This window comes from Chiloscyllium plagiosum, unplaced genomic scaffold (assembly GCF_037043375.1).
Source record: "Chiloscyllium plagiosum isolate Xiang-an unplaced genomic scaffold, Cpla_swu_hap1 HiC_scaffold_15, whole genome shotgun sequence".
Lineage (NCBI taxonomy): Eukaryota > Metazoa > Chordata > Chondrichthyes > Orectolobiformes > Hemiscylliidae > Chiloscyllium > Chiloscyllium plagiosum.
The window spans coordinates 63,421,537-63,447,356 of NW_028270153.1; the positions used below are offsets into that span (position 1 = coordinate 63,421,537).

The 25,820-nt window shown below is 41.8% G+C and overlaps 2 protein-coding genes across 4 annotated transcripts in view; both read right to left on the reverse strand.

The window, feature by feature from the left end:
- Nucleotides 1-1,701: 1,701 nt before the first annotated feature.
- Nucleotides 1,702-7,444, reverse strand: LOC148147671 (uncharacterized). Its single transcript, XM_087994992.1, has one exon. The coding sequence runs from the start codon at nucleotides 2,797-2,799 to the stop codon at nucleotides 2,014-2,016; it is 786 nt and encodes a 261-aa protein (XP_087851118.1). The 5' UTR covers nucleotides 2,800-7,444; the 3' UTR covers nucleotides 1,702-2,013.
- Nucleotides 7,445-7,589: 145 nt separating this feature from the next.
- ctsz (cathepsin Z) overlaps nucleotides 7,590-25,820 on the reverse strand; it is a 61,642-nt gene continuing 43,411 nt past the window's right edge. For 2 of the 3 annotated variants that reach the window (XM_087994990.1, XM_043710119.2), the window contains 5 exons: nucleotides 23,448-23,611; nucleotides 20,191-20,370; nucleotides 19,439-19,589; nucleotides 9,088-9,250; nucleotides 7,590-7,963 (listed from right to left, as the gene is read on the reverse strand). In XM_087994990.1, coding sequence (XP_087851116.1) covers nucleotides 7,853-7,963; nucleotides 9,088-9,250; nucleotides 19,439-19,589; nucleotides 20,191-20,370; nucleotides 23,448-23,611 — 769 coding nt within the window. In that variant the 3' untranslated portion in view covers nucleotides 7,590-7,852. The remainder of the gene's footprint in view (nucleotides 7,964-9,087; nucleotides 9,251-19,438; nucleotides 19,590-20,190; nucleotides 20,371-23,447; nucleotides 23,612-25,820) is intronic. The other variant, XM_087994991.1, reaches the window with a different exon arrangement.

Below are 25,820 nucleotides of genomic sequence, written 5' to 3' on the forward strand. Positions count from 1 at the left end.
GAAGGGCCTGTCTGTTTGTCAGTTTAGACATGGTGGACTGAAGGGCCTGTCTGTTTGTCAGTTTAGACATGGTGGAATGAAGAGCCTGTTTCTGTGCTACATTACTCTTCTTATCTATAAATGTAAATCGTCAATTGTCCTCGATCTGACAGGAATTAAAGATTAATGTTTTTGGACATTGTATCCTGTTAGAAATATCATAATTAAATATACTTGGCATTTTTACATTTATTTTTAATGCCTTCAACGATTGTGTATAAAATTAATACTTACCATTAAACTGCATAACAACCTAATTTAATGTATCTGGTTCTCCCAGTGTGGTCTTCTCTACTTTGGGGAGACCAAATATAAACTCAGGGACCGTTTCATCACCCATCTCCAGTCCTGAAGAAAGCTTGCACCCAAAACATTGACCTCTCCACCTCTTGATGCTCCTCCACCTCCTAGTGTTGGGTCAGAATGGTAATTTCTCTCTTGCAGTCCCTTTGATTGCACAATAGCTGTTTCACAGTGACAGGAGGCGGGCAGCTTTCCCTCTGTTGAACACAAGGTTTACTTGATGCTGTTATTTTGTACAGGATACTGAATACTGAAATCTCTTTTCCAGCTCATTCAAACACTGAGGAAAAACCTCCGCAGTAAAGAGATTTACATTTCTGTCGTTGCATGTCGCTGCATCCGCTGAAGGCTGTACTCGAAGCGGTCCAGAGGTTTGGTGATTGACAGCTGGAGTGAGCAGGTTGTCTTGTGAATAGCTTGGAGAGATTGATAAGATCCTAATGGTTCTGTCAATGCGGACATGGAAAGGGTGTTTTCTGCTGTGGGCAAGTCCAGAAAATTGGAGTCACTGTTTAACAATTAAGTCATTGTTTTGTGACAGAAAGGAGATTTTGTTTCTTAGGATAGTGTGTCTTTGGAACTCTACCTCAGAATGTGGTGCAAAGGGTTCAGAAAGGACTTAAAGATGTTGCCATGGTTGGAGGATTTGCTTTACATGGAGACGCTGAATAGGCTGGGGCTGTTTTCCCTGGAGTGTCAGAGGCTGAGGAGTGAACTTAGAGGTTTATAAAATCATGAGGGGCATGGATAGGATAAATAGACAAGATTTTTTCCCTGGGGTGGGCGAATCCGGAACTACAGGGCATAGTTTCAGGATGAGAGGGAAAAGATTTAAAAGGGACCTAAGGGCCAACTTTTTCACACACAAGGTCGTGTGTGTGTGGAATGAGCTGCCAGAGGAAGTGGTGGAGGCGCAACATTTAAAAGGGTTTAGAGGGATATGGGCCAAGTGCTGGCAAATGAGACTAGATTAGGTTAGGATATCTGGGCGGCATGGACGAGTTGGACCGAAGGGTCTGTTTCCATGCTGTACATCGCTAGATAAGGTCATTGAATAATTTGAAGACACAGGTGAATATATTCTTGTTGGCAGGAGAAACAACAGTTATCGAGATGAATGGGAATTTGAAACACAAATAGATCAGTCTTAATGTTATTGAATGATACAGCAGACTAGAGGGGCTGAATAGACTTCTGCTGTTCCTATGTTCATATGACTTCTGATTTCCTTTAAAGTATTCCTACACATAAATGTAATTTGTGCATATGATGTCTCTGCAGTGATAGTTCAACCTTAGATGATGCCTAATACCACTGATTGGCCCCCAGGCAGATTCACAACACTGCTTTTTTTTAATTTCAAAAATATACTTTATTCATAAAATATTTTGATGATCTGTACAATTGGTCATGCCATACATACGGAAACGTTCCATTTCTTTGCATACAGAGATAGAGTAATCATTTGTATATACAGGTTTGTACGTTTACTATCCAAATATTTAGCTGAGGCGTCAGCGGAGCCCATTTACTGCGTGGGCCCCCAGTTCTTTGGCAGGCAGATGTTACACGGTGGTCTTTCCCCACCGCGCCTTGGCGGCAGCTGCCCCAAGCTTCAGTGCATCCTTCAACATGTAGTCCCGGACCTTGGAATGTGCCAGTCTGCAGCACTCAGTCGGGGTCAACTCCTTCAGCTGGAAGATCAACAGGTTTCGGACAGACCAAAGAGCGCCTTTCACCGAGTTGATGATTCCCCAGGTACAGTTGATGTTCGTCTCGGTGTGTGTCCCGGGGAACAGACCGTAGAGCACGAAGTCCCGCGTCGCAGAACTGCTCGGGATGAACCTTGACAAACACCACTGCATTCCTCTCCAGACTTCTTCTGCATAGGCACATTCCAGAAGGAGGTGTGTGACAGTCTCGTCCCCCCCGCAGCCGCTTTGAAGGCAGCGTGCGGTGCGGCTGAGAGTCCGGGCGTGCATAAAGGATCTCACTTCTCACCACCAGCCAAGCCATGTCTTGGTGCTTGTTCGAAAGTTCTGGCAATGAGGCATTCTGCCAAATGGCTTTGACAGTCTGCTCAGGGAACCGCTCGATAGAATCCGCCCTCTCCTTTTCCTGAAGGGTCTCAAGGACACTACGTGCTGACCACTTCCTGATGGATTTGTGGTCAAAGGTGTTTTTCTTCATAAATTTCTCCACGAAGGACAGGTGATACGGAACGGTCCAACTACTTGGAGCATTCCGCGGCAGCGAGGCCAGGCCCATCCTTCGCAACTCCGGGAACAGGTAGAACCTCAGTACGTAGTGACACTTGGTGTTTGCGTACTGGGGATCCACACACAGCTTGATGCAGCCACACACAAAGGTGGCCATCAGGGTGAGGGTGGCATTTGGTGTGTTTTTTTCCCCGTTGCCCAGAGCTTTGTACATCGAGTCCCTTTGGACCCTGGCCATCTTTGATCTCCATATAAATTGGAAGATGGCCCGGGTGACTGCGACGGCACAGGTCCTGGGAATAGGCCAGACCTGTGCCACATATAACAACACTGACAGTGCCTCATACCTGATGACCAGGTTTTTACCCGCAATGGAGGGCGACAGATTTACAACACTGCTCCCTATCAGTAAAACAAAAGCAAGAAACCTCTGTGCGTGTGTGTGATTTGAACACTTGTTTTATTCACAGGAGCAGCACCTTTCATTTGAAGGAAAGTGTAGGTTTCAGATGCAGATTTTCATGCCAATTTTTCAATTTAGTGAAAAAAGTCAGATCATCAGTTCCTCAAGTGATGTGTCAGCCTTAAGTAGCGAACAACGATCATCCAATGTTCTTTTCTCTTTTGTGCTGTGAGCATGTCTCCCTCTAGCTCGTCAACATTTGCATATTCATGTTCTGTAGCCCATATACCTGTACAGCAATCTTGAGATCCAATTGCGTGACACAGACCTACACCCGTTTCCTGCATCACAAATACTGTTGGTGAGTAATTAACGAAACAAAACAAGAAATTGGAAGCACCCTTTGTTTTTTAAATAATTGCAAATAATGTTGTTTGCAATAACATTTGGGAGTTTTAATCTTTAATTTCTGGAGATTCTTGGACAATTGAGGATGAGAAATCCAACTGCTTGAAACACCACCCATCTCTTGTGTGTTTCATCATCACGTGATGAGTCTGACCTGTGAATTTTCATGATGAGTTTAACTTCTGCTTTCTACTTTTGCAGTGATTACCTCAAAAGGGGAAGAGAATTTGACAATCATTTCTAAAATGGTCGTGGTTGTTTAAATATAAATTGTACGTTGGCAATTGTTCTTGTGAAAATCCCCAGCTGCTTGTTATAATTTTAAAGGATTAATAAAAAGTCTTTGGGTAGTCAGTGTACTCTTAAATGAATTGAAAAAAAAATGTTTTTAATTAAATTGCCACTAATTATCTTATTTAAATTGAAGAGTGAACTCCAAACAAACATGTTTTTAAAAAGCAAACAGGCTGTCAAAGATGCAAATCCCCCATTCAGTTGAATAGAATTAACTAGCTATGACCTTACAATGATGTTGTGACATTGTCAATGCAGTGTTGTATGCTAATTATTTGTAATAGTGTCTGAATTGGATTTCTAAGTGTTTCGTAATTAGGCATTATTAAAACCAGCCAGTTTTAATTGTTCAGCCAGCAGAAATGAAGTGACTATACTTTCACAGATTCTTAGAATTTTTAATGACAGTGAAGGAGGCAGTTTGGCCCACTGTGCCTAGACCAGTCCTATTATCTGGTGCCTTCTCTGGTTATTGGACGGTTAATTTTGCTGCAGTGAAAGTGAGGCTGAGCTGAGGCAAGTACTTATGACTGTACTCATTTTTTAAAATGCAAAGATTTCCCGCTTTCAAGCAATTGGAAAACCCCAGCAAACAATACAGTGCAGTTGTTAACGTTATTGTTAACAGGTGTGACTTGAACCTGAGGGTGTGGACTACACCATGTGGGGGCCTCTAATTGTTAACCTTGGGCTATCAGTGAGAATTATTTTGATTCGTTGTTGATAGCTAAGTAATGTGAATGAATTGAAGTGTTGCCACTCTGCGTAGACCAAGGTCAGTCCAGTTTGGTCACAAACAGAGCAGGAAGCCAAACCCCTGCCACCACAGAGTAAGTAAAAATAGAAAATGCTGGAAGCATTCAGCAGGTGTAGAGAGAGAGAGAGAGAGAGAGAAACTGCTAAAGTTCCAGGTTGATGATCCTTCATAGTCACTGAGGTGTTTGTGTCTCAGATTAAGTGAGCAAAAAAATTTCTAACAGCAATTGACAGAATGATCCATTCATTGCTGAATTATTGCATGTTATTTCTTTGCTAATTCTAAAAGTATGGCCTTTTTCTTTCCTTCTAAACTTTCTTCACAAATTTGAGAAACATCTTCAAATCCCTGAACCTCTTCAGTAATTTTAAGAGCCATTTCTCTCACTGTTAATCAACCACAAGTCACTGAAATTAAACACATTTTCTCACCTGTGATTTATTTGAAGATCTAGGACACTAACCTGCTAGTGTTTAAATCTGATGGGACATTTTTCATAGCCCCAAATCTATTTAAATGTCTAAACCAGTTCAGATCCCAAATCTAAGACCCAAACTGTTCAAATCACAGACAAAAGCCCCCCCACAAACCATTCAAATCCTGACAATGAGCTCCCAAACTGTTATGACACAGGTAAATCCTCCTGCTTAATTTAAACCAGCAACACAGAAATGATTAATCTCGTGTAGTAATCTGTGAAAATCTGAGAGGCCAAGAACTATTTAAAGTAAAAATTAACTTTTTTTTAAATATAACAGAATAATTAACAATTATTTACCGATCTAACTGATCTTTTACTTTCCCTTCTATAATACTAGTCCGATAAAACCCCTGATTAAGATTTACTGAAAAATTCAAATTTCAAAACCAGCCAGCAGTCGAATCTTCTGTTTATATCTTCCTCTGTAGACTTGCTGTAGGCTCTGTAGGCAAGTCGACATTGATGCTTTTCTCTGTGCAAACTCTTCTAGACAGCTACCTCTCAGAGAGTTTGGACTAGCAGCCTAAATCTGTTGGTCTTTTGGCAGATGCTGGAATCCAAAGGAGACAACAAGCCAGGCAGCATCAGGAGGTGGAGAAGTCAACGTTTCGGGTGTAACCCTTCTTTAGGACTGAGGGTGGGTGTGGGGGGGATCTGCAGATCATGGGGTTGGCAGGAGCAGGGTGGTGAAGTGGGGATAGGTGAAGACAGGCAGAGGGTACAACCTGGTTGTTCAATGGAAGGAGTGAATCTGCTGGGTGGAAGGGAGGAGTGGAAGGGAGGGGGAGTGGCTGAACAGGGAGGTTATTTGAAATTGGATAACTCAATGTTGAGTCCTCTGGGCTGTAAGCTGGAAGATGAGGTGTCATTCCTCCAATGTGCAGTTTGGTTTGTTGTGGCAATGGAGCAGGCCAAGGATGGGTCACCGCCCATTTTAATTCGACCAAGTGTGGCATCAAGGAGCCTTAGCAAAACTGGAATCAATGGAGGCTCCCTCTTGAATCAATGGGAAAACACTCCACTCTTTGGAGTCATACCTGGCACACAGGAAGATGTTTGTGGTTGTTAGGGGTCAGTGGTCTCAGCTCAAGGACATCTTCGCAGGAGTTTCTCAATGTAGGTATTTTTTAATCAACCTACTCTGATATGGAATAACTCATGTCTGTTACAGGTTTGGCTTGAACCTTGACCTTCCAGCCCACTAGTAGGAACATTACCACTGCATCCAAGAACCCTAGTTCCTCAGAGTAGATAAATAACCCTGTTATGGACCAGACCAAATCCCCTCAAAATATATCCAGGAAATAGCCTTGACTCTAACGGTTACCTTATTTAAAAACAAATAAAAGATGCTGTGTTCCCGATGTGATTTGATTTGTAAAAATATTAGGCTTACAGCAAAACGCATTTTATTCTTACACTACAGTTAACATTTTTTTAAAAACTGGCATAACTCTTAACTCTATTGAAATCCTTAATATATTATATAACAGTTACTCATCCACTGTTTCACTATAGCAGTATCCCATAAGCGGACCTTTGGCGAAGGCAAATTCAAGAAATCAGATTCGCTCACTTGCTATCTCCTCTGGTCCAGGAGAAAGGAAAAACTGAAAGAATGCACTGAGGAACAGAGCGAGGATGCAAGCTTTTTTAGCAGCAGCAGCAGCACAGAGAGAGAGAGAGAGAGAGCTATATTTAGTTCTTCAACTCCAAAACCCCAAACTTAACAACTGACAGCTAAAACTAAAACCCTGGGTCTGTGGTTCGCCTGACTCCACCCATTCATGCTTCTTTTGTCTAAAAACAAACCCCAAAGGTATTTATTCTGCTTTCCTTGGCACCGAGTTTATAACACCCCTCAGCAGCAGCAGCAGCAGCAGTGTACTGTCCACAATCATGTACTACATGATTTCACTGAGGCTCCTGAGACAGCACTTCCAAACACACTACCATCCTGAAGGCCAAGGGCAGCAGATACATGGGATACCACCCCTGAAAGCTCCCCTCCAAGCCACTTACCATCCCGATTTGGAAATGTATCGCAGTTCCTTCAGTGGCACAGGATTAAAATCCTGCACCACCTCCTCTAACGGCATTGTGGGTCTATTTACAGCAAGTGGACTGCAGCAATTCACGAAGGCAGCTCACCACCAGCCACTCAGTACAGCAATAAATGCTGGTGCAACTAGTGACACCCTCATGTTGTGAATGAATGAAAAACAAAATTAGATTTTGTTGACACTTGAGCTTAGTAGCACTGATACTTTTTTGCAATTCTAGTTGATAACTGGGTTGTGTCAGTAAGATATATTTGCAGACAATGTTGTCAGTGCTGTCTCTGGTAAGTAATATTTATCTTGAACTGCTCTCTGATCCTGCTGCTGATTGAGTCAACTATCATTATCTTTGATCGAGTTTAGTATAGTTGCCATTTACCCAGAGGACTACAGGGCTGCTGTCCCGTTAGAGGGATAACTTAGTGCAGAGTAAACTCACAACCTGAAGCACTCTCTTAATTAATATGTTTCAGGAAAAGATAACATTGTTCTGATTTCCTTTTACTTGCAAAGTGACACGTAGAGATTGTTCAAAATGATATTTTCTGTTGCCTTAGAACCTCTGTGTGCAAAAGGTGTTTGTTTTACAAGTCTGCTGGACATTACTGCAAAAATAAACATCACCTATGGTCCTCAAGGGTTTTGTTTTATTCAAGCTGTGGTCTTAGCCTCTTGGAACCAAAACCTTTCCTCTTCTGTTTCCTGCTATAGAGTTACATCTTTGTTTTAAAATAAAATCACTCAATTCGGTCAACTTTGAGGCGCAGAATATAAAATAATTTGTATAAGTCTGTGATTTGCATTTCTTCTTAAAGTGGAAATCTGAAATGTACTTTTAAAAAGTTTCATTCCTATGAAGAGTAGGTGTGAGGTGAAACCTGTACACCTTTACAGGATAGGATCCCCGTAGGCACATTCCTCTTCGATTGCCAGATTGTAAGAGTTTCCTTTTCCTCCCAGGTAGGCACTGGTGACAATTCGGAGCCAACCTCTTTCCCCCTGAAACAGTAACACAGAGTTAATATAATCTCACACGGCAAAAACCTCTCCATTAAAAAGCAGATAAAACATTAACTTGGGACACCCTCAAGTTACCCTGAAGTAGCTTTTTCCTCACACACTTGTAGGCTGAATCATGTTGAAATCTGTCCCTGGTCAGTGGTTTACATCAAACTATTGAGAAATCCTGACCAGCATGTGGAACAAGGTTGCTTAAATTTGGCTTGTATTTCCTTGGGAAATCTGATTGAGGTGTTTGAAATGATCAAGGGATACAAAAATATTCCTTCTATTTTGACGGAATCTGGGATTTAAATGTAATAAAATTAGAGCTAGGTCAGTCAAGAGTAAATCAGAACATACTTTTGCTTAATAGATGGCAGTAGAACTCAGGAAGTCCCTCCATGGAAGGTCCAATAATGCTGAGGGACTGTTTAAGCTTTGAAGAGCAATACTGATAGATTTTTCTTTTTAGTGAGGGTACCAAGGATGGACCAAAAGGTGATCAAGTCCAGTTGAAGATTTGGATCAGATACTGGATGATCTGTTCTGACGAAGGGGCACCAGACCCAAAACGTTAACCTTGCATACTCTCCATAGCTGCTAGCAAATCTGCTGAGTTTCTCCATCAATTTCTGGTTTTGTTTCAAATCTCCAGCAGTTCTTTGTTTTATAGAATTATCAAGCCTGTCCAAAGAGCAGACTCAATTTTACTCGAGCATAGAAGTCATCCTGGATCTGCATTGAAAGCCAGTTGGTTAAGTGTGTGGTTTTATTGGTTTAGTCTTTCAAGTAAGGCAGAGTTCCAAGCAAACTTTTTTTTTGGAAGAAATGTTAAAGGATGTGGGCATCATTGGTTAGGCCTGCATTTATTGCCCAGAGGGTAGTTCAGAGTCAGCCACATAGCTGAGAGTTTGCAGTTAAAGTCCAAATAATGCTGGCAGATTTCCTTCTCAAGAACATTCCTGAACCAGATGGATTCTTGTAACAACCGTCAGTGATTACATGATCACTATTAGACCAGATTTTATTGATTCAACTTTCCAGCAGCTGTCACAGCGGGATTCGAAGCCACCTTTCGGAAACATCGGCCTGATATAATGAAGAAACTGGGCACCACTTACCCATGGATCACCCCAAGAGTTGCGCACAATCCAGTATTCAATTCCATTCTCTACACCCCAGCCTGCCACTGACACGATATGATTTATCTCTGGTTCTGATTGGTACTCCATATACACTCCCCCAATGTAGGCATCCAGTTTGTTTGTAGCCATAATGCCACAACTGCAAGGGATCAAATAAAAGCATTTAATCAAACACAAAACAGTTCTCCAAACAAGTACAAACTAGAGAACTGTACTACAGATTCTAAGCAGTAGGTTTCATGGTCCTTGAGTGTTAGTCTTGGATCAGGTCTTGTGCTATTACCCCTGTGTGAACTGGTTGAAGGTTAAGCCACATTGATGCATTCAGCAATGCGGACACTTCAGTGCCGTATTATTTGAGACAATACGTTTTCGACGAGATGTTAAACCAAGATCCCATCCACCTTTGTGAATCTGAAAAATTCTGTGCCACTATTCAGAGAGCGAGCAAATTATTTCACAGTGTCCTGCCTATTGTGGATCTTTCAATTAAATTTCCAAAACAATTTGAGCTGGTTACTTAATATGTATGGAACTTTGCTCTGCTCAACTATACTGCTGCATTTTCCCTTTGTTACAATTCACAGGGATACTGTTCTATTGATTTAATAGAAGATAAGGATGATACCTAAATTATTTAGATGACATGATAGCATTGCTGAGTGGTACACTAGTTGCAAAAACAAAAATTAATCATCACTTGGGAAAAGCAAGCTCAGCATTTGGCAGCCTCAGTCACAGACTTTGGAAAGAAAATGACATTTCCCTTGGAAAAAAAGTCAAAGTTTATCAGGCAGTGGTCTTTCATCTCCACTTTTTGGGTGCTAGACTTGGGCATCATTCAAAGCAATGAGACGTGTTCCATCATTGAAGCCTGAGAGCTATTTGAAACAGCTGGTGGCGTCCTTTAAGCTTCCCAGATTTTTGTGCCCTGGGAAACTTGCTGCTTGGGTCAGAAAGAAAATAACTTAAAATGAAGGTATGCAACCTCTTTTTTTTTTGTTTTAAATAGGTATTTTTATTGAAAGAAAAGGAAATTTTAAAAGGTTTTTTTTACCAAAATTACAAAAGTAATACAAACAAGTATAAACACCAATATAAAATTAAATAAATAAGAAAAAGAAAATAAATAAATAATAACCGAAACAAAACGAAAGAAAAAACCAACTAACTACTGATCTATCCTACAAATAACCAAAACATAAAATAGGATATCTTACATTACTAGCGATAAACAACAGAATGATTAAATAACTAAGTACATGCTCAAAATAGATTTACATCAAGTCATAATGAAATCTGTATTTATACGGGATTCCTCCTCCTGGGGGTCCCCAGACCAGCCAGAACCATTACCACAGCCAGACAAAAACCCTGCACAATATGGCCGAAATATCTGTGTTGATATAGTTCAAAAAGGGCTGCCATATTTGAGAGAATAATTCAGTTTATTGGTGCATCATATTTGTGAGGAAGTCAAGGGGGATATACTCCATGACTATCCTGTGCCAGTTCGAAAGTCCTAGAGGGCCTTCAGCTGCCCAATTCACTAAAATATCTTTCCTTGCACAAAAGGAGAGAATGGAAAATAGTTTCCTCCCGTGCACATCCAGGGAGGGAACAGTTGAAAAGCCCAAGAGTAGAGACACTGGATCTCCGTACCCAAGATCTCTGTCAAGACAAGTGCTACTCTGTCCCAATACCTGTGGATATTATGGAATGTCCATAGGCAATGCATGAGAGTGCCAACTTCTATTTTGCATTTATGACACATTGGGGATACTCCTACCTTAAATTTTGCGAGTCGTTCAGGTGCTAGATGAGCCCTATGGAGCATTTGGGAAAGCAAATCTGAGCAGGATTTATACACTTAATAGTAAGGTCCTAGTGAGTGTTGCTGAACAAAGAGACCTTGGAGTGCAGGTTCATAGCTCCTTGAAAGTGGAGTCGCAGGTAGATAGGATAGTGAAGAAGGCGTTTGGTATGCTTTCCTTTATTGGTCAGAGTATTGAGTACAGGGGTTGGGAGCTGAAAATGTGTTGCTGGAAAAGCACAGCAGGTCAGGCAGCATCCAAGGAGCAGGAGAATTGACGTTTCAGGCATAAGCCCTTCTTCAGGAACGGGCTTATGCCCGAAACTTCGATTCTCCTGCTCCTTGGATGCTGCCTGACCTGCTGCGCTTTTCCAGCAACACATTTTCAGCTCTGATCTCCAGTCCTCACTTTCTCCTACAGGAGTTGGGAGGTCATGTTGTTGCTGTACAGAACATTGGTTAGGCCACTGTTGGAATATTGCATGTAATTCTGGTCTCCTTCCTATCGGAAAGATGTTGTGAAACTTGAAAGGGTTCAGAAAAGATTTACAAGGATGTTGCCAGGGTTGGAGAATCTGAGCTACAGGGAGAGGCTGAACAGGCTGGGGCTGTTTTCCCTGGAGCGTCGGACGCTGAGGGGTGACCTTATAGAGGTTTTCAAAATTATGAGGGGCATGGATAGGATAAATAGACAGTCTTTTCCCTGGGGTCGGGGAGTCCAGAACTAGAGGGCATAGGTTTAGGGTGAGAGGGGAAAGATATAAAAGAGACCTAAGGGGCAACGTTTTCATGCAGAGGGTGGTACGTGTATGGAATGAGCTGCCAGAGGAAGTGGTGGAAGCTGGTACAATTGCAACATTTTAAAAGGCATTTGGATGGGTATATGAATAGGAAGGGTTTGGAGGGATATGGGCCGGGTGCTGGCAGGTGGGACTAGATTGGGTTGAGATATCTGGTCTGCATGGACGGGTTGGACCGAAGGGTTTGTTTCCATGCTGTACATCTCTATGAATAGCTTGAGCTCTATTACAAATAGAGATCTTTCTGGCATTTTCCGAGATGTCCTCCCACATTTCTAAAGAGATTTCTAACCCCAATTCTTGGTTTCATGTTTTAAATAATCATTCCATGTCTTTCAATACCTCATTATATAATGAATGATAAAGAGTACTGACTGAGGGCGGCCCCATCAGCCATAGCACTCTCCTTTCCCTATTCGATTTGTAGGGACTGTCTAATAATGTGGACTTCTTCTGTATATAATCTCGTAATTAAAAATACCGAAAAAGATCCCTGTTAGGCAATCCAAACTTCTGGTGCAACTGCTCAAAAGACATCATAACCTCCCCATTGAACAGGTCCCCCCAAGCAAGAGATACCTCTCGACTTCGAAGTTTTAAATATAGCATCGATCAGCCCTGGCTGAAATCATGATGCTCCCACTATAGGAGTATATGGGGAAGTTTTTTTGCAGGTTACCCTCATCTCCTCCAGGCTTTAATTGTATTTAATACAATAGGGTTTTTGCAATAGTCCATAACAGCTCTCATCTTATCCATAAATAAAAGGTTGATGAGGGGACACTTTGCTTGGGAGGTCTCAATGTCTAACCAAATTGATTGTGGGTCACAAGAGACCCAATACAGCATAATAAAGAGCTCAACTGATACCTCCTAAAGTCTGGAAAGTCCAGTCCTCCCCTTGCCTGTGGAAGCTGCAGCTTTTCTAATTTGATAAGGGGCCATCTATGATTCCTGATAAAGGAACCAAGCCAGCCGTGGAGCTTACACAATGCGAGTCTTGACAACACCAGAGGGAGCATTCCTCATAGGATATAGAAGACAAGGTAGAATATTCATTTTAACTAGGGCTACTCTGCCTAACCAGGATATTGGGAAATCTCCCCAGCGTTGAAGATCCTGCCTTATTTTCTCCAATAGGTGCACAAAATTGGCTTTATAGAGCGGACCAAATACTGGGGTGATAAAAATACTTAAGTATAGAAAATCTTCCAGTGACCACTGAAAGGGAAAGCAAGATCCGTACAGTAAGTTGGATATGCTCGCGAGACCACCCAATGGCATGGCCTCCGATTTTGTAAAATTGATTTTATAGCCTGAGAACAAACTAAATAGATTGACCACTCGAATTAGTCGGGGTACGGATATCAAAGGATCACTTCAGAAAAGGAGGACATCTGCATAGAGAGTAATTTTATGTTTACCCGAACCAACCCTCGGAGCCGCTCTGTTAGAGTCAGTTCGTATAGCTTTCGCTAATGGTTCGATTACTAGCGTGAATAATAATGGTGAGAGAGGACATCCCTGACTTCAGTCCCTTCTTCTGGGGCCTTTCCTTTTTTAAGAATGAGAGAGATATTTGCTTCTCTCAACGAAGGCAGGAGGCAGCCCTGACTTATGTGAGTAATTATACATATTTATAAGTGGCCCAGCCAGTTCCCCTATAAATTCTTTATAAAACTCAACCTGGAATCTGTCTGGTCCAGGCGCTTTGCCACTCTGATGCAGTCTAATTGCATCAAGTACTTCCTGGGTTGTCAGGGGCACATTCAAAATCAACACCTGCTTCGAGGTTAAGCCCAAAAAGGCCAAGTTTTTAAAGAAGGATTCCACCTTCTCAGTTTTATCCTCACAGTCCTGCGATTTATACAGTTCAACATAGAACTTTCTAAAGGCTGTGTTGATCTTTTTACGATCATAAGTCAGAGCACCAGCACTTTCTCTAATGGATGTGATAGCTTGTGGAGCCTTTTTGTTCCTAGCAAGGTATGTTAGATATCTACCAGGCTGGTCGCCATATTCATAAAGTCTTTGCTTTGCGAATAATATTTCCCTCTTTGCTGTTTGGGTAAGTGCGGTATTCAAGGCTGCCCTAATGGCTGTGATCCTTTGTAGCTTAGTAATAGAGGGCCTACCAACATACACTGTCTGAGCTGCCTTCAAGCGAGCCTCAAGCAGGTACTGTTGCTCTCCCTTTTGTCTTTTCTGGGTCGCAGAATATCAGATGACCAAACCTCGCGCATAAGCCTTAATGGTCTCCCACATCGTCAACGGGTTACTGGTCGTACCTGAATTAATTTCCAAAAAGGTTTTGAATTCCTGAGAAAAAATACTTTATAAATTTGCTATCCTTCAATAAGAAGGAATCCATACGCCAATGTCAGGGGCCTATCCCATCATTCCTAGTCTTGACTTTCATATATACTGCGGCATGATCAGAAATGCTATCTTACCTATTTTGCAAGACAATATGGAATTCATAAGGGTTGAGGGAGCAAAGAACATATCAATTCTGGTATGACACTTGTGTGGGTTAGAGTAGAAAGTAAAGTCTCTACCCTGGGGGTGAAGGCACTTCCACACATCTGCTAGCCCTAGCTCCTTATTCAGATCTGCTAGTTGTCTAGATCGGAGAGGAAACCCATAGAGCTCTTAGGTATCCTATCTGTCTCTGGATCCACAATACAGTTGAAATCTCCTCCAATAATTGTATGGCGGACCCCAAAAGCCATCAACTTAAAGAACACTTCCGTTACAAATGTAAAGGGGTGCTCCGGAGGGGGCAATAAAGATTCAAAATTCCATATTCCTCTCCCTGTATTAGGGTTTTGATCAGTATATACCTTCCAGACTCATCTTTTATCTGGCTTGAGATTTGGAAAGGAAGGTTCTTCCGAATAAGATTGACTACTCCCCTACTTTTTGAACCGAAAAGGTGAGAGAAAAGCCTGATCAAATCCACCCTGTTGTAGCTTTAAGTGCTCTTTGTCAAGTAGAGGTGTCTCCTGTAAGAGAGCTATGTCAACCCTTTCTTTTTTTGAGACTTGATAATATCTTTTTCCTTTTGATTGGTGAATTACTCCCCTTGACATTCCAGGTGCACCACATAAGTGAATGGCTAGCCATGATCCTCCAGGCAGGTCCGGGGACCCCCCAGGAGGAAGAACCTGAAGCCAGAAGACTTCACGGGGTCCAGCGTCAGTATTAAAGACTCCCAGGGCAACTCTTCCCTGACTGTATACCACTGTGCCAAACCCTCTGCTGGGTCTGTCTACATATCTAAGGATGGTGATGGTGGTGTCTGGGACATTGTTTGTTAGATATGATTCCTGTGAGTATGACTATTGCTTGACCGTTGTGTGGGAAAGCTCTCCCAATTTTGGCACTAGCCTCCAGATGTTAGTAAGCACGGTTGACAGGGCTGTTTCTGCCTTTGTCTTTCCTGGTGCCTTGGTCGATGCTATGGGTTCCATCTGGCTTCAGTTCTTTATTGAAACTTCGCAGTAATTGATACAGCGGAGTGGCTTGCTAGGCAATTTCAGAAGCAGTTGAGAGTTGACTATATTCTGGTTGGTCCGGAGTTACATGTTGGCCAGACCAGGTGGGGATGGCAGATTTCCTTCCCTGAAGGAAGGACATTAGGGAGTCAAAAGGGTTTCATGGTCATCAGTAGATTCTTAATTCGTTTTTTTTTTAATTGAAGCTGCCACGGCTCGTTTTGAACCGGTGTCTGCAGAACGTGAATGGGTTAACAGTTTAACGATAATACCACAAGGCCATCAGCTCCCCTGATGCATAACCTCCCATTTGTGATTGGGGAGGTGCTGGCTTAAATAGTAATATCACTGAACCAATAATCCAGTGGCTCTGGCTATTGGGGGCAAGATTGCAAATGGCACCAAGACAGTTGGGGACAATTTAAATCAGCAGGAAGCTTCCTTGCCCATGTTTAACCTGAAGCCAGAAGACTTAATGGAGTCCAGAGTCAATATTGAAGACTCCCAGGGCAACTCTTCCCTGACTGTTTACCACTGTGTCACCACCTCTGCTGGGTCTGTCTGCATAGCCAAGGATGGTGAATTAAATTGAATTATTTAAAAAACCTGGAATTGAAAGCCAGTTTCAATAATTTGTGGCAGTTAGTAGGTGAAAATTGCCACAGATGACTTTCCATTGTCTAAAAGAACAATTCTAGATATAAAGGGGAAGAAAAAAAAACTAGTTCATTAACACGCTTTAGTGAAAGAAATATTCCCTCCTTATTGAGTCTGGTCGGAAGACTCCCAACTCACAGGAATTTGGGATTGGCAGCAGGGTAGTAATGGTCTGGCTCCTGAGCCCGTCAGCTCTCCAATACCAGGCCAGCCATATCCTCTTTCTCCTTCACTTTCACCTTTTTCTTCTTTTCAGCAATGACAGTGAAAGAAGGTGGCATCATCTGGATCAGGCAGCCCAGGGAGGTAGCAGGGTTGAAAAGTGTAGTGCTGGAAAAAAAACTCAGCAGCTCAGGCAGCATCAGAGGACACACTCCTGCTGAAAGGCTTACGCCCGAAACATCGACTGTCCTGCTCCTCAGATGCTGCCTGACCTGCTGTGCTTTTCCAGCGCTATTTTCTTTTCAACTCTGACTCTCCAGCATCTGCAGTCCTCACTTTCTCCCAGGGCGATAGCAGGAACAAGCTGCCAGACAACGAGAGCCCGAAACTGTGGAGGGCAAGTCCTGGAGGAGTGTGAGCCCAATGTGGCCAGGTGCTTGTGGACTGTGGTATCGAACTATTAACTGCGTTTCATTGTTTTTCTACTTTTGAGAAGGACTGTAATATTTAACTTTTTAAAACTTCGTTTTCCTTATTTTTCTACTTTGTAACTAAAATAGCATTATAAGTGGTGACTTGTAACTGTTCACGACTAGTGAGCATATGACAATAAACCTAATTCAATTCAACAAGTGGTCACCTTGAAAGGAATACCTACATCCCATAAAACCAATTTAAATAAATCACAAGGAAATTCTGGATAAAAGTGGCTGCTGCCAGGAAGCTGGTAACTAGAAGATCAACACGTCACCTGGGCGCACAAAATAGCTATTTTCTTTTAAAAGTGTAGCAAGTTTAAAAGCTAAGCATGCAGTAAAAATATTCAAAGAAATCTGGGTTGGATTGGATGGTAGATGGTCAGGTGAAGCAGGATCCATCACTGGTGCGGTGTTAAGTTACAAACATACAGATTTAGAACAGGAGTTGATCTCAGAGTAATGGAATAGCATTCTCATTGGTCTCACTGTTCTTAACTCTGAGAGACATAGTCAAAAATGAATCAAAGCAGCTTTCTATCTCCTGATTGGTTAAAAATGCAGTTGGGTGGAAATTGACCAAGGACAAAAAAGTGAGGCTATGGTTTAGTCTGGTTTGACTGAACAACTCACCAAAACATGAATGTTGTCTGAAATTACGCCACCCTCTGACTGGCATAAGCACTGAAGACCATAACACATCGGCTAAAAAGGAGCAGAAATTAGGCCAATCGAGTCTGCTCCGCCATTCAATCATAACCGATAAGCTTCTCAACCCTATTTTCCCGCTTTGTCCCTGTAACCCTTGATCCCCTTGACAAGAACCTATCCATCTCATCTTAAATATACTCAATGACCTGGCCTCCACAGCCTTCTGTGGCAGTGAATTCCATAGATTCACCACTCTCTGGCTGAAGAAGTTTCTCTTTGTCTCTGTTCTAAAGGATCTTCCCTTTACTCTAAGGCTATGGCCTCGGGTTCTAGTTTCTCCTGCCAATGGAAACATCTTCCCAACATCCACTTTGTCCAGGCCATTCAGTATTCTGTACGTTTCAATTAGATACCCTCTGATCCTTCGAAACTCCATCGAGTCTAGACCCAGAGTCCTCAAACGTTCCTCATATATGTTAAGCTGTTCATTCCTGGAACCATTCTTGTGAACCTCCTCTGAACATGCTCCAGGGCCAGTACATCCTTCCTGAGATATGGGGTCCAAATCTGCACACAATACTCCAAATGTGGCCTGACCAGAGCCTCAGAAATACAGCTCTGCTTTTAATTTCAAGTCCTCTCAAAATAAATTCCATTGTTGCATTTGCCTTTCTAACTACAGACTCAAGCTGCAAGTTTACCTTGAGAGAATCCTGGACTAGAACTCCTAAGTCTCTTTGCACTTCAGATTTATGAATGTTTCCCCCATTTAGAAAATAGTCCATGCTTCTCTTCTTCCTACAAAAGTCCATGAGCCCACACTTTTCCACTTCTTTGCCCACTCTCCTAACCTAACCAAATCCTTCTGCAGCCTCCCCACCTCCTCAATACTACCTGTCCCTCCACCTATCTTTGCATCATCTGCAAACTTTGCCAGAATGCCCTCAGTTCCTTCATCTAGATCATTAATGTATAAACTGAAAAGTTGTGGTTCCAACACCGAGCCTTGCAGAACACCACTTGTCACTGGCTTCCATCCTGAGAAGGACCCTTTTATCCCCACTGTTTTCTGCCAGACAGCCAAGCTTCTATCTATGCTAGCACCTTGCCTCGAACACCATGAGTTCCTATCTTACTCAGCAGCCTCCTGAGGTTCACCTTGTCAAAGGCCTTCTTGAAGTCCAGATAGATAACATCCATTGGCTCTCCTTCGTCTAACAAGATCATTACTTCCTCAAAAGAAAAAGGGTTCTAGCACATTTATTAGGCACGCTCTTCCCTCGATGAAATCATGCTGACATTGCCTTATTTTACCATACACTTCCAAGTATTCAGAAATCTCATCCATCATGATGGATTCCAGGGCCTTACCCATGACTGAGGTTAGGGTAATCAGTCTGTAATTTTCCATTTTTTGCCTTACTCCCTTTTTAAACAGGAGTGTCACATTAGCAAATTGCCAGTCCTCTGGGACCCTCTGACTCTAGTGATTCCTGAAAGATCACCACTAATGCTTCCACTACCTCTTCAGCTATCTCTCTTAGAACTCCAGGATGTAGTCCATCTGGTCCAGGTAATTTATCCGCCTTTCGGCCATTCAGTTTTTCTTGCACCTTCTTCTTGGTGATGGCCACCATACTCCACTCTGCCCCTTCACTCTCTTGAATTTTTGGGATATTACTCGTGTCACCATGAAGACTGATGTGAAGTAATTATTCAGTTCCTCAGACATTTCCTTCTTCTCCACTACTATCTTTCCAGTGGGATTTTCCAGCAGTCCAATATCCACCTTGCCTCTCTTTTGTCCTTTTAGATATCTAAAGAAGCTCTTACAGTCTTCCTTTATATTACTGGCTACCTTGCCCTCCTATTTCACCTTTTCCCTCCTGTTTTTTTTATTGCCTTGTGTTGGTCTTTCTAAGGTCCCCAATCCTCTGGTTTTCCCCTGCCCTTTACCACATTATATGGTTCTCTTTTGCTTCTAAGCTATCCCTGACTTACCTAGTCAGTCATGGTTGCCTCATCCTCCCTGTACCATGCTTTTTACTTGGGATGAATCTTTGTTGTGTCTCCTGAATTACTCCCAGAAACTCCTGCCATTACTGTTCTACTGTCTTTCCTGCTGGGCTCCTCTCCCAGTCAATTCTATCCAGCTCCTCCCACTTGGTTGAAATCTCCTTGCTCGGAACCCACAAATAGACCAGTGATTGTTGCGTTCCTACATTTCTGCTCAAACATATAGAAAGTGGAGAACCTGATCAAACACTGTACCTGATTGGACCGTTGGCATAAATCTCTGCCATCATATTCTCTCGCCCGTTGACTCTGCCATAGTCACCAACCTTCCAGAGGGTATAATTCTTGACCACGTGGCAGACATTAAAGGTTGTGCAGGTGCCACATCGGTTAAAAGGCTTACAATCTAAAGAGAGGGCAAAAACCAAGCTGGGATTGAATGATTAGATGCTGCCCATTGCTGCTGTTCTACAAAATGGGCTTCTTTGATGTTACATCTACATTATTTGTCCCCAGTCTAAGAAACGGCCAGTCAACAACAATAAAGCATCTCTGTGCAGGTTTAATCAATCCAGGTTAACTTCTTGCAGCCTGGTTAAAGCACAAATTCAGTCCAGAATTCAAGAAAACCTTCATACAGATAGTAGCTTAAATATATTTACTATCACAGGGGGTACTTCAGGCAAAGAGTATAGGTGCATTTGAAGGAAAATAGATAAATGGGGGGGGGGGGGGAGAAAGATTCTAATAGGGAGAGCTAAAGCTTTTAAGGATTAGAACTAACAACATGCACTAGTTGTTCCGAAAGCCTGGTTTTTGGTTGAAGTTTTCTTTTCCCCCAATTGTATTGGATTTATAGCTCTATCCCCTTAAGCCATTTTGTAATATTAATGAGTTCTATCAATCACCCCCTCCATTTCTCCATACATAACCCTGTACATGCTGGAAGTAGAAATAGCACTGTATCTAACTGGTAGTGAGAAGTATGTAGCAGAAAAGGATTTTACCTTGGTCCTTGGCCTGGTAATTGTTACAGGTCTCATCTGGAATGCCGTTTGTATGTGCATATTCCCAGACTCCCATGTGATCCCCCCCTTCACAGGAGCCTGCATTGGCACAGTCAATGACTTCCTGTACAGACAGGTAAGCAGATGGCCAGGCACCTTTGCGTTTAATATTGATCCGATCTGGGAAAAAAAAAAGCATTTGTTGTTACTTATAATTAGATCAACCTATTCAGACAGACATTTTATGACTCAGGTCTAGGGCAGGTGGGACTTGGAACCCAGAACTCCTGGCCCAGTGTGGCACAAGACCATCCAATAATTTGTGCACTCACAATCTGGTGCAAATGCAAGTGGCCACTAATACAAAAATATAGCTCTAGCTTTAACAAATTAACCAGCATGCAATAGGAATATCAAGAGTTTAAAGGGAATAGATTAACACAAGGAACTGCAAAACAAGATTACAGCTACAACCACACATGATAACACAGTACTCCAGACAGTGTGACTGGATTAAAAAAATAGCTTTACCAAACTTCCTACAGAGTTAATGAGTGCAGTCATGACCAGAGATGAACAGGAGTACCAAAGAAGGGGTCTGATGGTATACAAGAGGAAGGAACTAGCACAGTCACACCAAGATCCTAGGAATAACACTGCTAAAGTTTGATGACTGAGTGAAGGGCTGAGAGCTGACAACGAGGTTGGCAGAACAACTCTCAGAGATCTAGAAAACAGTACTTTCCAGACCAGAGTCTAATCACCTTTTTTGTTTCGCTGCTCGCATTTAGGCAAGACGTATACCTCATATCTTGGTGATCCTAATAAACAGTGTCATATAACTGATATTGCCTTTGAGTATTTATCAAATTGCTGCCACGTCACTTTGTGAAAGAAATATCAGTAAAAAGCACAACACCGCACAATGCCACCATGGAGACTGGGGTTTGCTGTAGATCATCTTGCTTCACTTTTGCCTCTAGTCCTGTGTTCTAATCTAACAGACTGGTGGAATCAAGGGACTACAAAAGGGAGGAGAAAGTGAGGACTGCAGATGCTGGAGATCAGAGCTGAAAATGTGTTGCTGGAAAAGCGCAGCAGCTCAGGCAGCATCCAGGGAACAGGAGAATCGACGTTTCGGGCATAAGCCCTTCTTCAGGAATCAGGGCATAAGCCCTTTCCTGAAGAAGGGCTTATGCCCGAAACGTCGATTCTCCTGTTCCCTGGATGCTGCCTGAGCTGCTGCGCTTTTCCAGCAACACATTTTCAGCACTACAAAAGGGAGAACTTGTAAAGAAGTGTCAGTGTCAGCAGGATCATGGTTGAAGCCGTCAAAATTGACAGCCTCACTTATAAAGAACTGTCTCATCAACCTCTGAGTGAAGTTGACTGGTTGGTGTTAAGCAGGTTTGACCAGTAGCTCAGGGGCTACCAAGAGCAAACTTCATTGGTCAAAAAGCCTTTAAATGTTTAGATGCTTGTATCCCGGATAAGTGAAGTGAAACACAGCTGGCTTTTGCTATTGAGGTCAAAATCAAGATCATGACCATTGACAGGGGAACAAATAATGTGCTCATTATGGTAAAAGGATCTTCAGTAGATCCATTGGGCCTGCTACCTATGAATATTCTTGGTATCATTTTCATTGCTGCAATTCAATTTATAAATTGAAGTCACAAAGTTTTAGTTTTCTAAAACTGGACTAATTCTAAAAATTTACAGAAATTTTAAGATCAAAAGAAGGCCATTCAGCTCCTTGAGCTGATTTCATTGTTTAACTTGATCATGGCTGATCCGTACATCAACGCACTTAACTTTGATCTGTGACCTTGAATATTAAAAAAAAATTAAAACCTAACTACAGGTAGAAGATCCTTTATTTGAAATGCTCGGGACCAGCTGTTTTTTTGGAATCTTTCGGTTTTCAGAATGTGACAATTCAATGGTGAAACCTTACTGGAGAAGCTGGCTTCTAATTAAGAACGTGCTTAGCCACGCTCCCCCACCCCCCACCCCGAGTGACACGCATTGAGTCGGTGTCGACTTGGGGCATTCACAGAGAAACCCCAGGCCTGTCGATGCTTGGCCTCAAACCCCACCCCATGTCGCATTTGAGTGACACATGGGTGCCGACTTGGGTTAACTGTTTAACAAGGTTGTTAAGCGAGTAATGAGAAAAAAATTTCACCAAAAACCTTTGGATTTAGGGGCTTTTCAGTTTTTGGATGTTTGGATAAAGGATCGTCTACCTGTACAGTGTCGGTCACAAAATCTCCAATTGACCATCGGCATCCATGATGTTTTTAGGATACCATTCCAGGTTTCTACTACCCTTTATATGAAATAATGTTTGTTGACTTCTCTCCTAAATGGCCCAGCACTAATAGGAAGCTTCTCTTGCTGTGACGAAAACGTGGGTGATTTATATATATTGATATAATTTTGATTTTAAACCAGTCGCATATGGTATAGAAAAGGAGATTGTTCAGAGTAGTTAGGGGAATAAGGTATTGCAGTGTAAGGGTTATCATTTATGGAAACTTTCAGATGAGGGGGGTTTGGTCAGAACTGTGTAGTTTCTTAAAAGACTGAGAAAGCTTCAGCTCTCAGATATATGAATATTCAAGGAAAAGGCTTCAATGCTCACAGGATTGAGACTGTGAAGAAGGAGCTAATTCAAAGCAATAGATTTGATAGGAAGGAAAATTTCCCTGTTTTTGTAAAATAACGATGTTGAGAAGTAATTATACTTGGTTTTGCAATGTGTTTTAAAATCTTTCATACTGTAGATAACTTGGTTTGCTTTATTTCTTTGATGTAGTGAACCTTTGTTTAAGTGTTAAGGCCAAAATTTGCAGCTTTGTGGGCTTACTTTTCAGTGAAAGATAGTCACAGAGAAAACAAAGCAAAAACATTATCGATTGAGCCAGATTTTGTTCTGGATCTGACTTGACCAGTATGATCCATTGGAATCATAACACTGCCAAGGTCCAGCCTTTGTTTATAATGGCTGCAACTTGTTATTATGGATTGACACAAAAAACAGAGTAGAAAATAATGAATATTTCTCACTGCATGCTAGCATGTAGCCAGGTTAGGTCCCTTATCTCCCTCTCACTATAAGGAAAACGGGGTTAGCAACTCTCCTGCAGTATACCTCCAAAAACTAAAGTCTATTTCCACTTTTGCCCTAGTCGCACTAATTCTTTCTGGGTTACAGTTCTACAAGAGCCACACAATCTTCTTAAAGGACATACCTGCCAGAGCACTGGTGCTTCCGTGAGCCCAGCATGATCCACAGTACTGGGGGATGTGCTGGTTCCTGGTGGTGCTAGCAAAGTTAGTGCCATTCACGTTGCGCCAGTCCCATTCCTTTGGCATATCGGCAACGGGAAGGTATTCATGGGGACGAGGGTAAGACCTGGGGAAATGTACAAATGAAGCAACAAGATGTTCTGAAGTCTGACTTTATCTGCAATATTAAACTAGAAAATACACAGTAATGGATGAAGGTCTTGTTTCTAGATCTGTTGTTTCATCGTGACCACAATGATCAAGTGTTGAGGTAAAACACAAGCCAACAGTTCAACTTCCTGCACTTTCACATGCTTAAGATTCTCCAACAGATTCAATGAGCATGACCTGGTGTTGTATAGTGCCACTCACACCCTGGTCTCATCTGCACGGATAATGGTCCTAGACAGCTCAGAACTACGACAATGATAACGAACCAAAACTCCCATTCTTCCCGCAATCTCTACTAGTAGCTGCTTACACACAGTCTATAGTGTAAGGACGGGTGATGAAGGAGCAGCGCTGGTGTTTCCAATTAAACCTGTTAGACTATAACCTGGTGTTGTGTGATTTTTAACTTTGTACACCCCAGTCCAACACCGGCATCTCCATATCATGCCCATCATTATATACCACTCACAAGTGAGACACAGGAATCACATTCTGTCCAGGAGAGACAGGTTTCCTTAGCTAAAGAAAAATTTGTGAACCAACTGAATGTTTAACAACATAACATGGATCAGATAGAGTGAATCTGATATACCTCTTCTTTCAAGATGCAATTGCATTGATTTTTCCAGGCCTTACTCAAGAACACAATTCTTTGATGATTCATGGTTGTTCTCTGCATTCCCAACAGGGGTTTGAACGTTTCCCGTGCAGTTTAGCAACAGAAATCGAGCAGCATGTTAGACTGTTTCCTTCAACATGATTACGGTGTGAAATTTCTTTGAAGCAATTTGATGCTTTCAGAGAGCAATAGAGAGGTCTGACTGGATAAAGACAACAGGTTTTGTTCTAGACGTTTGTGATCAATATGAATTTTTGCAACAGTCCAAAAGCTTTGTGATTAATTTTACTGTTGTTGTTTCCATATTGTTTTCTTGAAAGACTGGATTCAAATTCTCTACTCTGGGATATGGACTCCTATTCACTGGATTATTAATTAGGAATTATCAATCCAGTCACAATTACTTATCACAACCTAGTTTGTGTCTTCTCTCTTCAAGTTGAACAGAATGATTGTGAAATATGAAGGGTTAACTATCAATTTATCCACATGGAATGTCACTTCCTCAAAACTTCCCAAACAGCACGGATCATTGTTATTTATATAGAATACAGGATGTCCTTTATTTTGCTCCTGATAATTGATTCTGTGATTTTATCAAGTTGAAACCAAACACCCAGAAAAGCTCATCTCACCTCGTAATCTGTTAAACTATGAGTGACAGAGAATTCTCATGTTTCACTATTTAGAGAAAATAACATCAATTTTTTTAAACTCTAAAAGTGAAAATTAAACAACTATTCACAACTCTATGCTCCCTTTCTCTTAACTGCTTATTATCTGCCTCCAAATCTGTAACAACATGCTGTTCCAATAAGACACTTATTAAAATTACATCAACTTAATTTCAAACCACACGGCCGCTGTCGTCTTCTGTGTCTTTCTTCTTCCAGCTGAAGATTTTCCTGGGTCGTCTTCTTTCTTTTTACTGCGAGTATATTGCAAATGAAAAAGGTACCTTCGATACACAGTGTTTCCTAATTTCTTGGACGTTAGCTCTCCAGCTGTTTCTGGCTCAATGGCAGTTGCTCTCCATCTCTATCCTGTTAACTTGACTTTCCTGACTAATTGAACTTCTGAAGCTAACAATCTTCTCTCCCTTTCTTTTTCCTTTCTCTCTCATTTTCCTCTAACATGGCTCTTCGTTCCCTCTTATCACAGTTTGCCTCAATTGCAATTCAAGTTTTTCTAACTCTACTGCACTTGTCTGTGTCTCTGATACACCTAAGTGCTCAACCAATTCCATTACAATTTCAGCTTTCCTTTTTCCCTGGTTAAACCCAATGCTAACCTGTTTGCTCATTCTAAAAGTATATCCTTCCTCTGTCTTTCTGAATTTCTTGACAAATTTGGGAAGCATCTTCAAACCCCAGAACCTCTTTAGCAATCTTAAGAGCCATTTCCCTAACTTTTAAATTTTCCACAAGTAACCAAAACTAAACAAATGTTTTCACTTACATTTTGTGTTTAAAGATTTAGGACACTACTCAGCAGAGGTTTAAATCTACTGGAACCTTTTGTACCCCAAATCTGTTCAAATCCGTCC